Source organism: Chelonia mydas, chromosome 5 (genome assembly GCF_015237465.2).
Source record: "Chelonia mydas isolate rCheMyd1 chromosome 5, rCheMyd1.pri.v2, whole genome shotgun sequence".
Taxonomy (NCBI): Eukaryota; Metazoa; Chordata; order Testudines; family Cheloniidae; genus Chelonia; species Chelonia mydas.
The window spans coordinates 60,374,127-60,386,165 of record NC_051245.2 but is presented as its reverse complement, the minus strand read 5'-3'; the positions used below and the strand labels follow the sequence as shown (position 1 = coordinate 60,386,165).

At 40.2% G+C, this 12,039-nt stretch overlaps 1 protein-coding gene across 1 annotated transcript in view; it reads left to right on the top strand.

Moving 5' to 3' along the window:
• The window catches only part of PCSK1 (proprotein convertase subtilisin/kexin type 1), a 40,544-nt gene extending 32,155 nt beyond the window's left edge, over positions 1-8,389 (top strand). Inside the window, 2 exon segments of the mRNA XM_037903271.2 lie at positions 877-1,038; positions 2,354-8,389. Of these exon segments, the coding sequence (XP_037759199.2) occupies positions 877-1,038; positions 2,354-2,716 (525 nt within the window). The 3' untranslated portion in view covers positions 2,717-8,389.
• The last annotated feature ends 3,650 nt before the right edge of the window (positions 8,390-12,039 follow it).

Here is a 12,039-nt window from a genome sequence, read left to right as displayed (position 1 = left end):
GTTTTTAGCTAGATGGATAGTCATGTTCCATCTCAAATACGAGATACCTGAACTCTCATACAAACCCCGCCTTCCCCTCCCTGAAAAAACAGTGCACCATTTCTTCAGCTTCTGGCACTCTTTGTTATTCCAGAAACAGTTTCTCACACTACTGAACCATACTTGTAATTATAGGTACCCCAATGAGATCACTCACTTAGTTTTACTTCTAATTTTAAATAGTGTTCGTTGCCTTTAAATCTCAAGGCTAGTAAGGAAGGGTTTTATTAGAATGGATGGATCTTCAGCAGCTGTCTTAGTTCAGGTAGACAGCTGAGCAAGAACTCCAAAGATGATGTTTGTTGAAAACATGTTCCAGAGAATTCCATACTTGACTTTTCCCTTATCAGATTTTAAAATTACTGTATTACATAGTCCCGGTCCCAAAACCTATTGCTTGCAGTAGTGAGCAGTGTTACTACTGTACAAACATTATTGAAAATCACAGTGCAGAAATCACTGTCCAGTGACTCAGAACAAGTACTAACATTATGAAATATCTGGTTTAGTAATTTTTGACATTTCTGTACTATATTTCCACCGTAATGACTACACTAATGATAATGATACATATTAAAAACATACATGTACTTTTGGCCATATTTGGGATAGTTTAGAATCACTGGCCTCATTCTTACCTTCCACTATGCATCATACATTATGTATCATATTGACGGTATCATTTCAGTGCTTGTAAATCAGCATCTAAATTTACATTTAAAAGTACTATAAACCATTCGTGTGACTCCTGTCTTTGTTGAAATCTGCTGTCCTCTCTCTTTCTTCCTCTCTCATTCCTGAGTCTATGCTAATACAATACTCATGCTTGTCCTTTAGTCTAGGAGAATGCAGAATGAAGGGAGAATTGTGAATTGGAAATTGATTTTGCATGGCACTTCTACTCAACCTGAACACATGAAGCAGCCTCGTGTATACACATCCTACAATGCAGTGCAAAATGACAGAAGAGGAGTGGAGAAGATGGCAGACTTTGTAGAGGTATCAGTCACTTTGTGGTGTTCCCTACATATTTTACTTTTAATTCTTAAAACAATTTAGAAAAATGGTGGTTTGCTTTTATGAATGTGCCTATCTCTCTATTCATTTCACCCAGCCCTTGTTCTTTTGTGAGCTGAGTATTGTGATGTGATATGTACCAACAATGGACTGTTTCATTTATCTTGTGGTTTGATATGACATGATATGAGAGACCTCATGATCATTTTATGTTATCAGTTCTCAAAATGAACTATCCACTCAGTCTGTAAAGAAGGTGAATAGTGGCGGGGAGGGACCCCTCCAACAATCAAGCTGCGTTTTAGGGTCTAATCACTTATAATGATTCCAGTGGGAGTAGGATCAGGCCCTAAAAGAGCATGCCAGCTCTGGTGCCTGCTGTGAATTTTGGAATGAAGCACACTACAAATGGTTCTATGTAGTTTAGGGAACCTCTGATCCTGAATGTTTTTCTGGTAACTAGAGCTGTTGCCTTTGGTTCCTTTTTCTCCTCTTTCTTTGCTTGGAGGTGAACTGCTAATTATTTTTGAAAAATAATGTTTCAAGCCTCTGTGTCTGGGAGTTGGTGCCAGATAGTATGATTATAATGCTTTGCACTTTTACAATACCTGCTTATCTGAAAGTTTTTCATAGCATTCACAGGCATTAACTACATAGTCTCACATCAGCCCTATTAAGTAGGTAGGTATATCATTAGGATATATTTAGATATCAATTCATCAGCCACTGAAGTAGTTGTGTGCACAGCAACAGTCCACAACAGTGTATAACAGGAAGAGAAGTAAAACTGTAGTCAGCTGACACTACAGGGGGAATGGTGGGCAGAATGTATCTGGACATCATTTTCATGTCTCATCTGAAACAGCACCCCCAGCAGAAATGTATTCATTATTTTGGCGTATTGGTATAGTCCTGTTTGAGAGGTGAAAGTGCCACCTATTAAGTCACCACTTCATGCACCACCTCCTGAGAGGTGTTCTTTCCAAGTTCGTACCCAATCCAATTGTATTTACCTTTTAAGATCTGCAGGGATCACTATATAATGTAGGATGGTAGCTAGGTACACAGAATGGGTAACTGGCTAGTAGAGTCCAAATTAACACTTTTGTGATCTGTTACTTATTTGGGATATTAAACATTTTGCACGAGATATTTGCAATCCTTTTCCTGGTGCCAATGGTTCCTAAATGATCAATATAGCATTTATTCATATACACAAATCCCTATTAATAACAAGACCTACTTCAGTCAGCATTTCAGTGATACCTAATACTTTTAATACTGTTCTGTATTTTAGGATCCTACCACGCAAGAGAACCTGAGTGCAAAACCCAAGGTCACCGAAGGTACCAGCAGCAGCACTGATAAAATGGGAGACAAAATCCTGTCAGAGGCAATGCTTCGTCTATTGCAAAGTGCTTTTAGCCGGCACATGGCCCAGAATCGAGCACCACAGAAGACTCCAAATGAAAAGTTAAATATTCCATATGAACATTTCTATCAAGCCCTTGAAAAATTAAACAAACCCTCCCAGTTAAAAGACTCTGAGGACACTCTGTACAGTGACTACATTGACCTTTTTTACAATGCCAAACCATACAAACATAGAGATGATAGACTGCTGCAAGCCTTGGTTGATATTCTGAATGAAGACAACTAAAATGTAGGGTATGGCACTGAGTTGGAAATATTCATGCTCCCCACCCCCACTGCCCTTTTCTGAAGTATATTCTACACTTTACTCATGTGATTACTACTTTGATTGCTTCATACTTAACTAGGATGTGAAGCAGGGTGGGAAACAGATAGGAAGTGTAATTTGTTCGTGGCAAGGCACTAAGCTGAAGGGTATCAGTGATCGCTCTATTCCAGGGGTTCTCAAACTTCACTGCACCACAACCCCCTTCTAACAACAAAAATTACTACATGACCCCAAGAGGGGGGACCAAAGCCTTAGCGCATCCGAGCCCCACTGCCCCGGGCGGGTGGGGGGTGGGGAAAGCCAAAGCCCGAGCCCCACTGCCCCAGGTGGGGGGGCACGGGCAAAGCCCAAGGACTTCAGCCCCAGGCAGGCAGCCTATAACCTAAGCCCCACCACCCAGGGCTGAAGCCCTCAGGCTTCGACTTCATCCCCTGGTCCCAGCAAGTCTAACGCCAGGCCTGGTGACCCCATTAAAATGGGGTCCCGACCCACAGTTTAAGAACCACTGCTCTATTCAAATCTTGTCTTCATTATCACCAAAAGAGGTAGTTTCTTCCTTTTGGCATGAAATGCAACTATATTCCTCTGAAAACACTACAGCTCCACTTCAAACCCTTTTTCCTTTCCCTGTTGTTTTCCACTTGATTCCTTTAGCAGGCCATGGTTTTGAACAGGACTGCCAGTGCTATGCGAACTGCCAAGGAATGGGGAAATACCATCTTCCCTTGTAGTGAGCATATCAGTTCTTCTCATACCTGGTATTCTCACAAGACTTAATGCTGGCTGCAAATTCTGTCTCAGTGCAAATTCTAGAGCAGAGAGGAAGCTTGCAATGGGTTTGAGTTTTGCAGACAGTTATAAATCAAGAGAATTCAGGAGTTTAACTATTCCTTATGATCCATTGGCTGGAAGAAAAGTATTGGACTTGATTCTGATGACACACCAGGGAGTTACTCCTGATTTACGCTAATCCAGAGTCACACTGGTGTAAAAGAGCTTGGCATCAGTAACTACAGTGTTGGAAATATTGCACAAAAGCCTGTGACCAGCTTGTCTTCTCCCTAATCTCACTGTGGCCTAGGGAAAGGACTTCTATCCATAGAGAACACGGCAAGACTGGATATGGGCATGCCAATGGCTGATTGCAACATTTCTTAAATCTTTTGGAGGGGTGAGGGGCAAATGGAGAGAGAGAGGAAAACAAGATAGGAAGAAATCGTATGGGCCTGAAAAAGGAAGGAAAGAATAGGTAGGAGGGGAAAAAAGGATGAAATGGAATGTGAGTAAAGAGGAGGCAGCAGTCAAAGACAAGGAAGAGAAAAATGAAAGGTCGGAAGTCAGAAAAGAAAAGAGAGGAGGGAGAGAGAGATGGAGGGAAGTCCCTCAGAATGGTTCCAGCAGCTCTTGTCAAGTAAAGTGCTGCATCCAGAAGATCTGATTCAAACTGGGAGGACTGGCTGAGTGGAGTGGTCAGATCACCTTATCTAATGTAGGAAGACAAAATCTGGGACAAAATGGCTGAGGGATGGTGGATGTCAGAGTAGCAATGTTTCATACATTTATTTTAGTTGAAATCAAAATGGGTACAGGGGTGCTGGAGCTAGGGGTATGGAGTGGCTTCCATCATATACAGAGTTTACAGTTTTGTTCAGTGGCTTTCAGCACCCCCACTATACAAATTGTTCCAGTGTCCCGGATGGGTATATGATTTGTTGCTCATAGAGTCAAAAAATAGCACACAGCTGAATATCCTGCTAAAAAATTGAGGGAACCCTGGGCAGGGGAATACAAAGTCTCTAAGTGAAATGGAAAATGCAGTGTTTCTCTACAATGCCAAAGATACCTGAATAGATATTGACTAGATTTTACATCATCTATCTATCTATCTATCTATCTATCTATCTATCTATCTATCTATCTATATTTTCCAAACAGCTTTTAGAAATACTTGTCACAGTTTCAGTATCTCCATTTCATAAATGATGCTGGTATCTCTCAAACTAGGAGCTTAACATTTTGCTAATGCTTCATCAAATTGGACACAGACTTTCAAAGCTGTTGTGAAATTCTGTTATTTAAAACAAAACCTGGTTACTCTCATAGTAACGACTGTTAAATTAACCAATAAAAAATAGCAGGATTTCTTTTATAACAACTTTGAAAATCTCTGATTTCTCATTCATTCCAGTAGTAGTATACATTTCTAGGGCCTAATTCTGCATGAAGCCAGCTTTACACTAATGCAACTCAATTGATGTAAGGAATTTCTCCTGATTTACACCAGCATGAGTGAAAGGAGAATCATATTCTACCCACTTCTCAAGGTTGTGACTTCCTGTTTGATTTGTCTCTTGTTACTAAATCTCCTCTTCTCTCTGTGCTAATTTGCAACATTTTCTTTAGCATGGAAAGCAGTCAAAATATTGAAATGGTCCAAACCAAAAAGCATTCTCATGATGTTCCTTAATTCTACTAGCATTTAGAGAGACAGGCAGTTCAGAGACGACTGACCTTGACTAATTTGAGAGGTAGCACTGGGCAGGAGGAAGTGCAGGATAATTTCCACTCACATTTTAATTTTCAGAACTGGGAGCTACCCTGTCAAGAACACAACACTGTTAGGATGTGTGTACAGCTGAATGAATAACTGATTTTCTGGTGCACTGGCAATTCCAAAAATGTTTTAATTTTATTTTTCGGTTGGCCTCAAACCAAAATCTTTCAAAAATTCATTAAATCCAAAAGTGAAAAAATTGTTTTGGGTCAGACATTTTGTTTGACTCAAAAGGAAATGTTTCATTTCAATTTCAAGTAGTTTTGTTTTTTTTAAAAAAGTGAAGGAAATTTCAAATCAAAAAGGTGCTTCAAATCGAAAATGAAAATGTTTCATTTAAAAAATGTCCAAAGAAAATGTTCTGACATTTTCAGAAATTTTCTTTTTTTATATATGAACAGTTAAGATAAAATGGACACAAATTTGCTAAATGTTTTGGTGTCACCAAATCTGCATTTTTTGCCAGACAAAATTTCAGGTGCAAAATTTCACCTAGCTCTTGTTGTATCAGTCCAGCTCTATTGTTGTGTCAAGATTTTTAGAGGCTGCTTTCTTCAATGAACAGCAGTAACCACTAGTCCTCGCTGTCAGTGAAAATGATTACTGCTTACCTTTGGTAGCAGCAGCAGCAACAATGGCCAGTCCGTGAATGCAGTGCTCGTGTTAACCATGTGGAATAGACATGACTCTTCCTTTGTTTAAGTCCAGACCTCATGCTGTAGCCAAAGTTTCATCAGAGACCAGCTTTAAAACTAACCTGCTGAAAATCTGTCTCTTGAATCTTTCCAACCCAGAGTATATTGTACAGACGTAAATTATTTTTGTTAGTCTTTTCTTGGTGCCTGTGTAGGTTTTGTGAAAATGTAAAACGAAAAAAAAAAAAGACTAAAATGTTTTCTCTCAGAATTTTAAATTATATTTTCTTTACAGGTATTTATAATATATCAAAGCTTTTATCAAACAGACAGAATTTTAAAAGGCATAATAAAATATATTAAAGCACCAGATTTTTCTTGAGAAAGAGACAATTTCATCCAATAAAGTATTTTTAAAAGGCATGTTCCAATTACAGGCTGCAACATGTATGTGATGTGATGTTAAAATTACATTTGTCTAATAATAGCATAATACAGTATGTTAGCAGAGCCCAGAGTGTGTGGTCTTAACATTTTTGAAGAAAAGACAAAGGCAGGTTATGGATTCGTTTAGTTGGGAAATATGAAATGTAATTAGAGTTACAAAGAATGAGTGTCCTCATCCCTGAGAGAGGGGCAGGCAGGGGAGAGAAGATAATATATATTTTGTTGTATACAGAGATTTATAAAGGAGTTCTCTGCAATGGGCACAAGATGATATTGTGGGCCTGATCTTTCACCTTCAAGGCAATGAGAGTTTTGCCATTGACTTCAGTGACAGCAGATCAGTCCCCTGTGGGTCTGAAATATAAAAGCATTCTGTCTGTCTGTGATCACTAACAGAAGCTCGTGTGTCACATGTACCAGCTTTATAATGAAGTGACACACGAGCATAGAGATCTTGATTTTTCCACTCCCTTGCAATCAGAATAGCAACAATTTAACATCTGTTTTTGCAAAAGGTGGGTAAAGACAACCCCAGGTACCAAGCAAGGGAGCATCAGGCCCTTATACAGTCTCACAGTAAATTGTCCGTGGACAATTTTCTTTGAAAAGGGGAACTCTTGGCTGGTGTAAGTCTGATGGAGATTTAGGGTCATGGCAAGGAAGGGCAGGGCAGGGGAGCCAGGGACTGGACAGGGACACGGTGGAGGGCAATTCTGCTATATCAATCCTCCACTGACATATGGCTCATTAGGAACCATATACTAGTTATTCAATTTAGAGCACACCCTAGGCTGTTCTTATGTTAGCACAAAACCAGCTCAGGGTCAGGAAGATGTAACTGGCTTCATAATGTGTCCCCCATCCACTCACTACTGCACCAGTAGTATCGTGCACAGGGGAAATTGAGCCTTTAAATGTTAGTGTTCTAAATTTAAGCTAGGTGGAAAGGCTTAAAGTTCTACTATGTGTTGCCTTATATGCAGCTGGTAGGCTTACAGAAATGATATTTGAGTGTTCGTTTCTGTGTGACTAGGAATAGAAGGAGGCAGCTGGTGAATCATTACAACTCATAGATTTCTGTTGGAACAGCAAACTAAAATTTCCCAGTGCCATTTTTCTAACATTACAGACTTTAGGAAGCAATAGGCTCCTAACCAGTAGGCTCCTAAAGTCTGCAGTGTTCAGCTTTGAAAATAAATTTAAATGAAAAAATTTTAGGAAAACCTTTTCCAATCATTTCAGAAGCATTATTATGATTGGGGGAGTCTAAATCAACTAAGTCCTTACCTTACCATACCTTACCTTACCTACAACATACTTGCATAGTTAAAACCTTGCTAGACAATCAGATGTGTCCTTTTATAATGCCCATTTTATCCCAAGACCTGTGGATATATCCAGCCTCATGAAATGAGAACTCACCAGCTACTCATTCAAATAAATGGCATTCTGGAGAGCTCCAACCATGGAAAATGTATATTTTCCCTTGAATCAACTCAACTATTAATGGTTCAGTTCACAGATTGAAAAGACTCAAGCTTCCATCCCATTAGGCATAAATATAAATTATTTAAGCAAACACTTTGCGAGCCTCATGACAGGCACTTATTAAAAATATCATTTTGTTGTATTGTCACAATTTATGAGAAATGTGAAGCAATAAAGGATGAGAAGTTTTGCTTCAAACACAACGAATACCAAATGTAAAAATGTAAGCCAAGTACTGTCAAGTTCCATTAATATAACAGAGAAAAATAGAAAGATGGTGTATAAAGTAATAGATAGTTATCAGGAAAATAGCTCTTAATGGTTATACTATTCCAGCTATTTAGATCTCTATGACCGCATGTAGCAGAGAGTAAATCTTTTTCCTGTTGTGACATTCTTTACCAAAAATAAATGGATTTGCTGTTATTTCATGTTGTAACATTTTATTTAACTATGCATGTATGTTATCAGTCAGTGCTCCAACTCATTAGTATGCAATATAATGCCGTGCCATGTGTTCTGATAAGGAGATGCACTTAGAACTAAAGGCCTGCAGTTTTGCTTATGGTGATTTGCAAAGTGCCCCTGTGAAATAAAACAATAAAGGTTAGACTAAAAATCAAGCCATATGTCAGCTCCATTAAATGTAGTGAATTAGTGCAGTAGTCCTACATTTTAAGACCAAGTAGGCTACAGTGCATGGCACTGCAAACATCCAGGAAGCAAAGGGCATGGCCAATCAATAGCTCAGTCAAATATCCTGTGGCTCATAGTTATAAACAAAAACATTAAAAACAGATTTTTAAAAAGCTGTAGCTATTATCTCTATTATTTAATAGTATTTTAGTTATTTGGCTTTTAGACTGATATGGCATGCCTGAAAGATGTTTTTCAAAAATACTTAAAGATGTAAAAAAAGACTCTCAGTTAAAAATGTGTTTGTCATGGGCAGAGTGGGCCCTGACTCCTATTAAAGGGGCCAGTCACCCTGTGACAATATTTAACCATTAACTTCCATCAGCTCCTCTCAGGCAATTGCAGTTGATCAGTCATAAAGAAGATGCCATTAGAAGCAAGCTTAAATACATATTTATATGATCTTAAAGATCATTCACACTGATGGCAGAGCATGGCATTATTTAGAAAGAACAGGAATGGCAGAGGATCATACAGAAGGAGCAACAGTGTGATAAAGGCTGATTTCTCAGCTGCATTTTGTTTCCTTGCTTTTCTTGATTTTGTGTCAGGCCTTAATAGTAACAATCTGTGGACACTTGGGCTTTTTGGGTTTTTTTGAACTGTTAATGTGATAAATAGCTGATTTACATACTGCTGTATATCTGCCCTGGTAGAAAATTGACCCTTATTCATAACAAACTATTGATATTTCAAAATTAGTAGTAAACTGTTTGGGAGCCTTTAGGACAGAGAGGGTTAAATTGTTTTTAAAAGAAATATTTGAGTGACAAGAGCTATGTATTTCGTTAGGTACAGTAAATGCTTGATCTTGGATCTTTCATGAAGACACTACAGTGAAAATTTTTCCAAAGTATCCACTGATTTTGGATTGTTCAAGTTTTGGGAGCCCAGTTTCAGACACCTGGGATCTGATTTGCAGTGAGGCTGAGCATCCATAACTCCAGCTGAAGTCAATGGGAACGACTGGTGTTTAGCATCTCTGAAAATCAGGCTCAAGCTGTATCCGGTTGAGCACCCACCCCAAAATGGAGACACTCCAAATCAGTGGCTAATTCTTAAAAAATTTGGCCTAAGTATAGTACCTGGGTCAAAGGCTGCACTCTCAGAGGGCGTGATGGGGTGTTTACACCCCAGTTGCCCAGAAGGGGTTAATGCAGAGTGAGAAGTGGTTTAATAAACCCAACAAGCCACAGTTGAGGGGAATTAGGTGGCTAAGTAATCCCCTGACTGACTGAGGGAGCCCAGCTGAGGGGGAACGAACTGGGCTGGGACTATAAAGACAGGAAACTGGCAGCAGAGTTGGGGTAGTTAGGAAATAGACTGCAGTCACTCCCTAGGAAAAGGAAGAAGATTTTAGAGGTTGCAGAGACCAGTAGATTGCAGTTGCTTCCTGGGAGGAAGGAGTCATGAAGCTGGTGAACCTGGGGTGGGGGCAGGGAGTGCTAGATGGTAAGGAAAAGGCTTGGGGGAAAAGCAGTAAGGTACAGGGGGAACAGACTTTGACTGCTGGCTAGAGGGTCCCTGAGCCACAACCCAGAGTGGAGGGTGAGGCTGGGTTCCCCTGTCAGCCACTGAGGGAGAAGCACTATGTGTCAGTGAATGGGAAGATTGTTTAGGATTGCAGAAGGAAACCTTTAGTACCCTGGAAGGGGAAAATATGTACAGTGACCTGGCTGGAGGGCTGAGTCCATGAAGAGGCAGCAGCAGCAGCTTGTGGAGCAAGGGGTGGGGGCTGCAGACTGAGAGAGGCAAAGAGATGGTGTTGGAATCATGTGAAGGAGGGTTGACTGTGTGAGATATTCTGCAGAATGACCAGGAGGAGGTGCCATCCTAGGGGTGAGCGAAGCATTTGCTAACAGAGAGCCATACACACACTATCTTCAAGTGAAATTCTTGTTGCCTACACTGGGCCCCACTCAGCCAACCATTTAAGTACATGCTTCAGTCCAACCTTCTGAAGCAAAACACCTTAGCATGTCTCTAAACTCAGGCTTAAGTCCCACTTAAATATGTGCCTGAGGTTAGGAATGTGCTTTGCTGAGTTGGAATGGACTGTTGAATTATGGCCCTTCTGCACAGAATAAGGGCAAGTGAATTTAAATGTTTGTTTTAGTTATCCTGAATGTCCATCTGCAATTCTATATCAAGAGTCATGCTTAGATTTCATACACTGGGCCACTGAATTTCATAGAATGCTTACATTCCAATGTATTGGATTTCAAATGAGTGAATCTCATTCCTTCTTTTTCTCTAGCAGTTAGTTTTAATAACAATTCTCTAACAGCAACTCCAGACATCCTACTGTCTACACAACTTAATTTTTATTTTATCAGCCATCTGACTGTCTTAGAGTCTCTTGGTATATCTGTGACAAACCTTCTGATGGTAAGAGAATTTTATCCTTTTGGCATAAGATGATACAGTATCATCTAAAATATTATTATTGCCTGTCCAGCATCTTGAGAGATGAAAGAAGATGCAACAAAGTTGATCCACCAGTGGTGCTTAGCCATGGTATGGAAAAAGAGCCCGATGAGCGAGTGGTAAACCTTCCCACAGTGGCTACAGGTCCACTTGCCAGATGGAGGCTGAAGCACACTCTGCTTCCTGGCTCGCCTGTGAGCCTCAGCCTGGGCTCTCTGATGGCTCTCTGCAGCGACTGCACCAGCCTTAACTTGGCTTCTCCAAACTGAGCGATTGTAGGCAGGATTTTCCTGGTTGTCAGTGGGAATGCTGAATTTCTTGAGGTCTTGCTTGACCATGTTGGTGTACCAGAACCTTGGCCTTCCTCTGCATCGCAGGTGGTTCTTAAGTTGGCCATATAGCACAGCCTTCAGCAGCAGATCTTGAGGCATTATTATAATTCATGTAATCTTACTGTACAGTGCTTTACAAATACCTAAGACCCTTGCCCTAAAGAGCATACAGTCTCGGGGACAAATTCAGAATTTGCATTGTGGTAAGTAAGCACAGAGTAACTTGGGTGACTTATCCACATGTGTAACTGAGTAGTGAATCTAACACTCAGACATCATATTACAGGCAGAGGGAATTGCAAAAGAGTAAGATGGCAAACTGGGGAGAGGAAGGCATAGACCAGGGAGAATGTTTTCTGCCTTTTTCTTTCTTTTCCTTTACCAATAACTTGCTATTGTTACATTGTCTTGTTTTCAAGTTTCCCTTATAATCTCAGGGATATTCAGGACAGTACCATCAGCGATGAGCAGTGAAAAAATTTTGTGATCAGTTGTAATTTTTGTTTTAAAATCATGTGCTTGCTTGTTCTCTGGTGTCTCCCATTCCTGCCAACATCCTTACCCCTAAAACCTCAAAGACAAAGGCCAGCATTTTCCAACTGGGGTGTCCAAGTTCAGCACCTTAGGCCAGATCCTCAGTTGGTGCAACTCAGCATACATCCTGTGATGGGGTATACAAACCTCACACTGGCCAGGAATGGG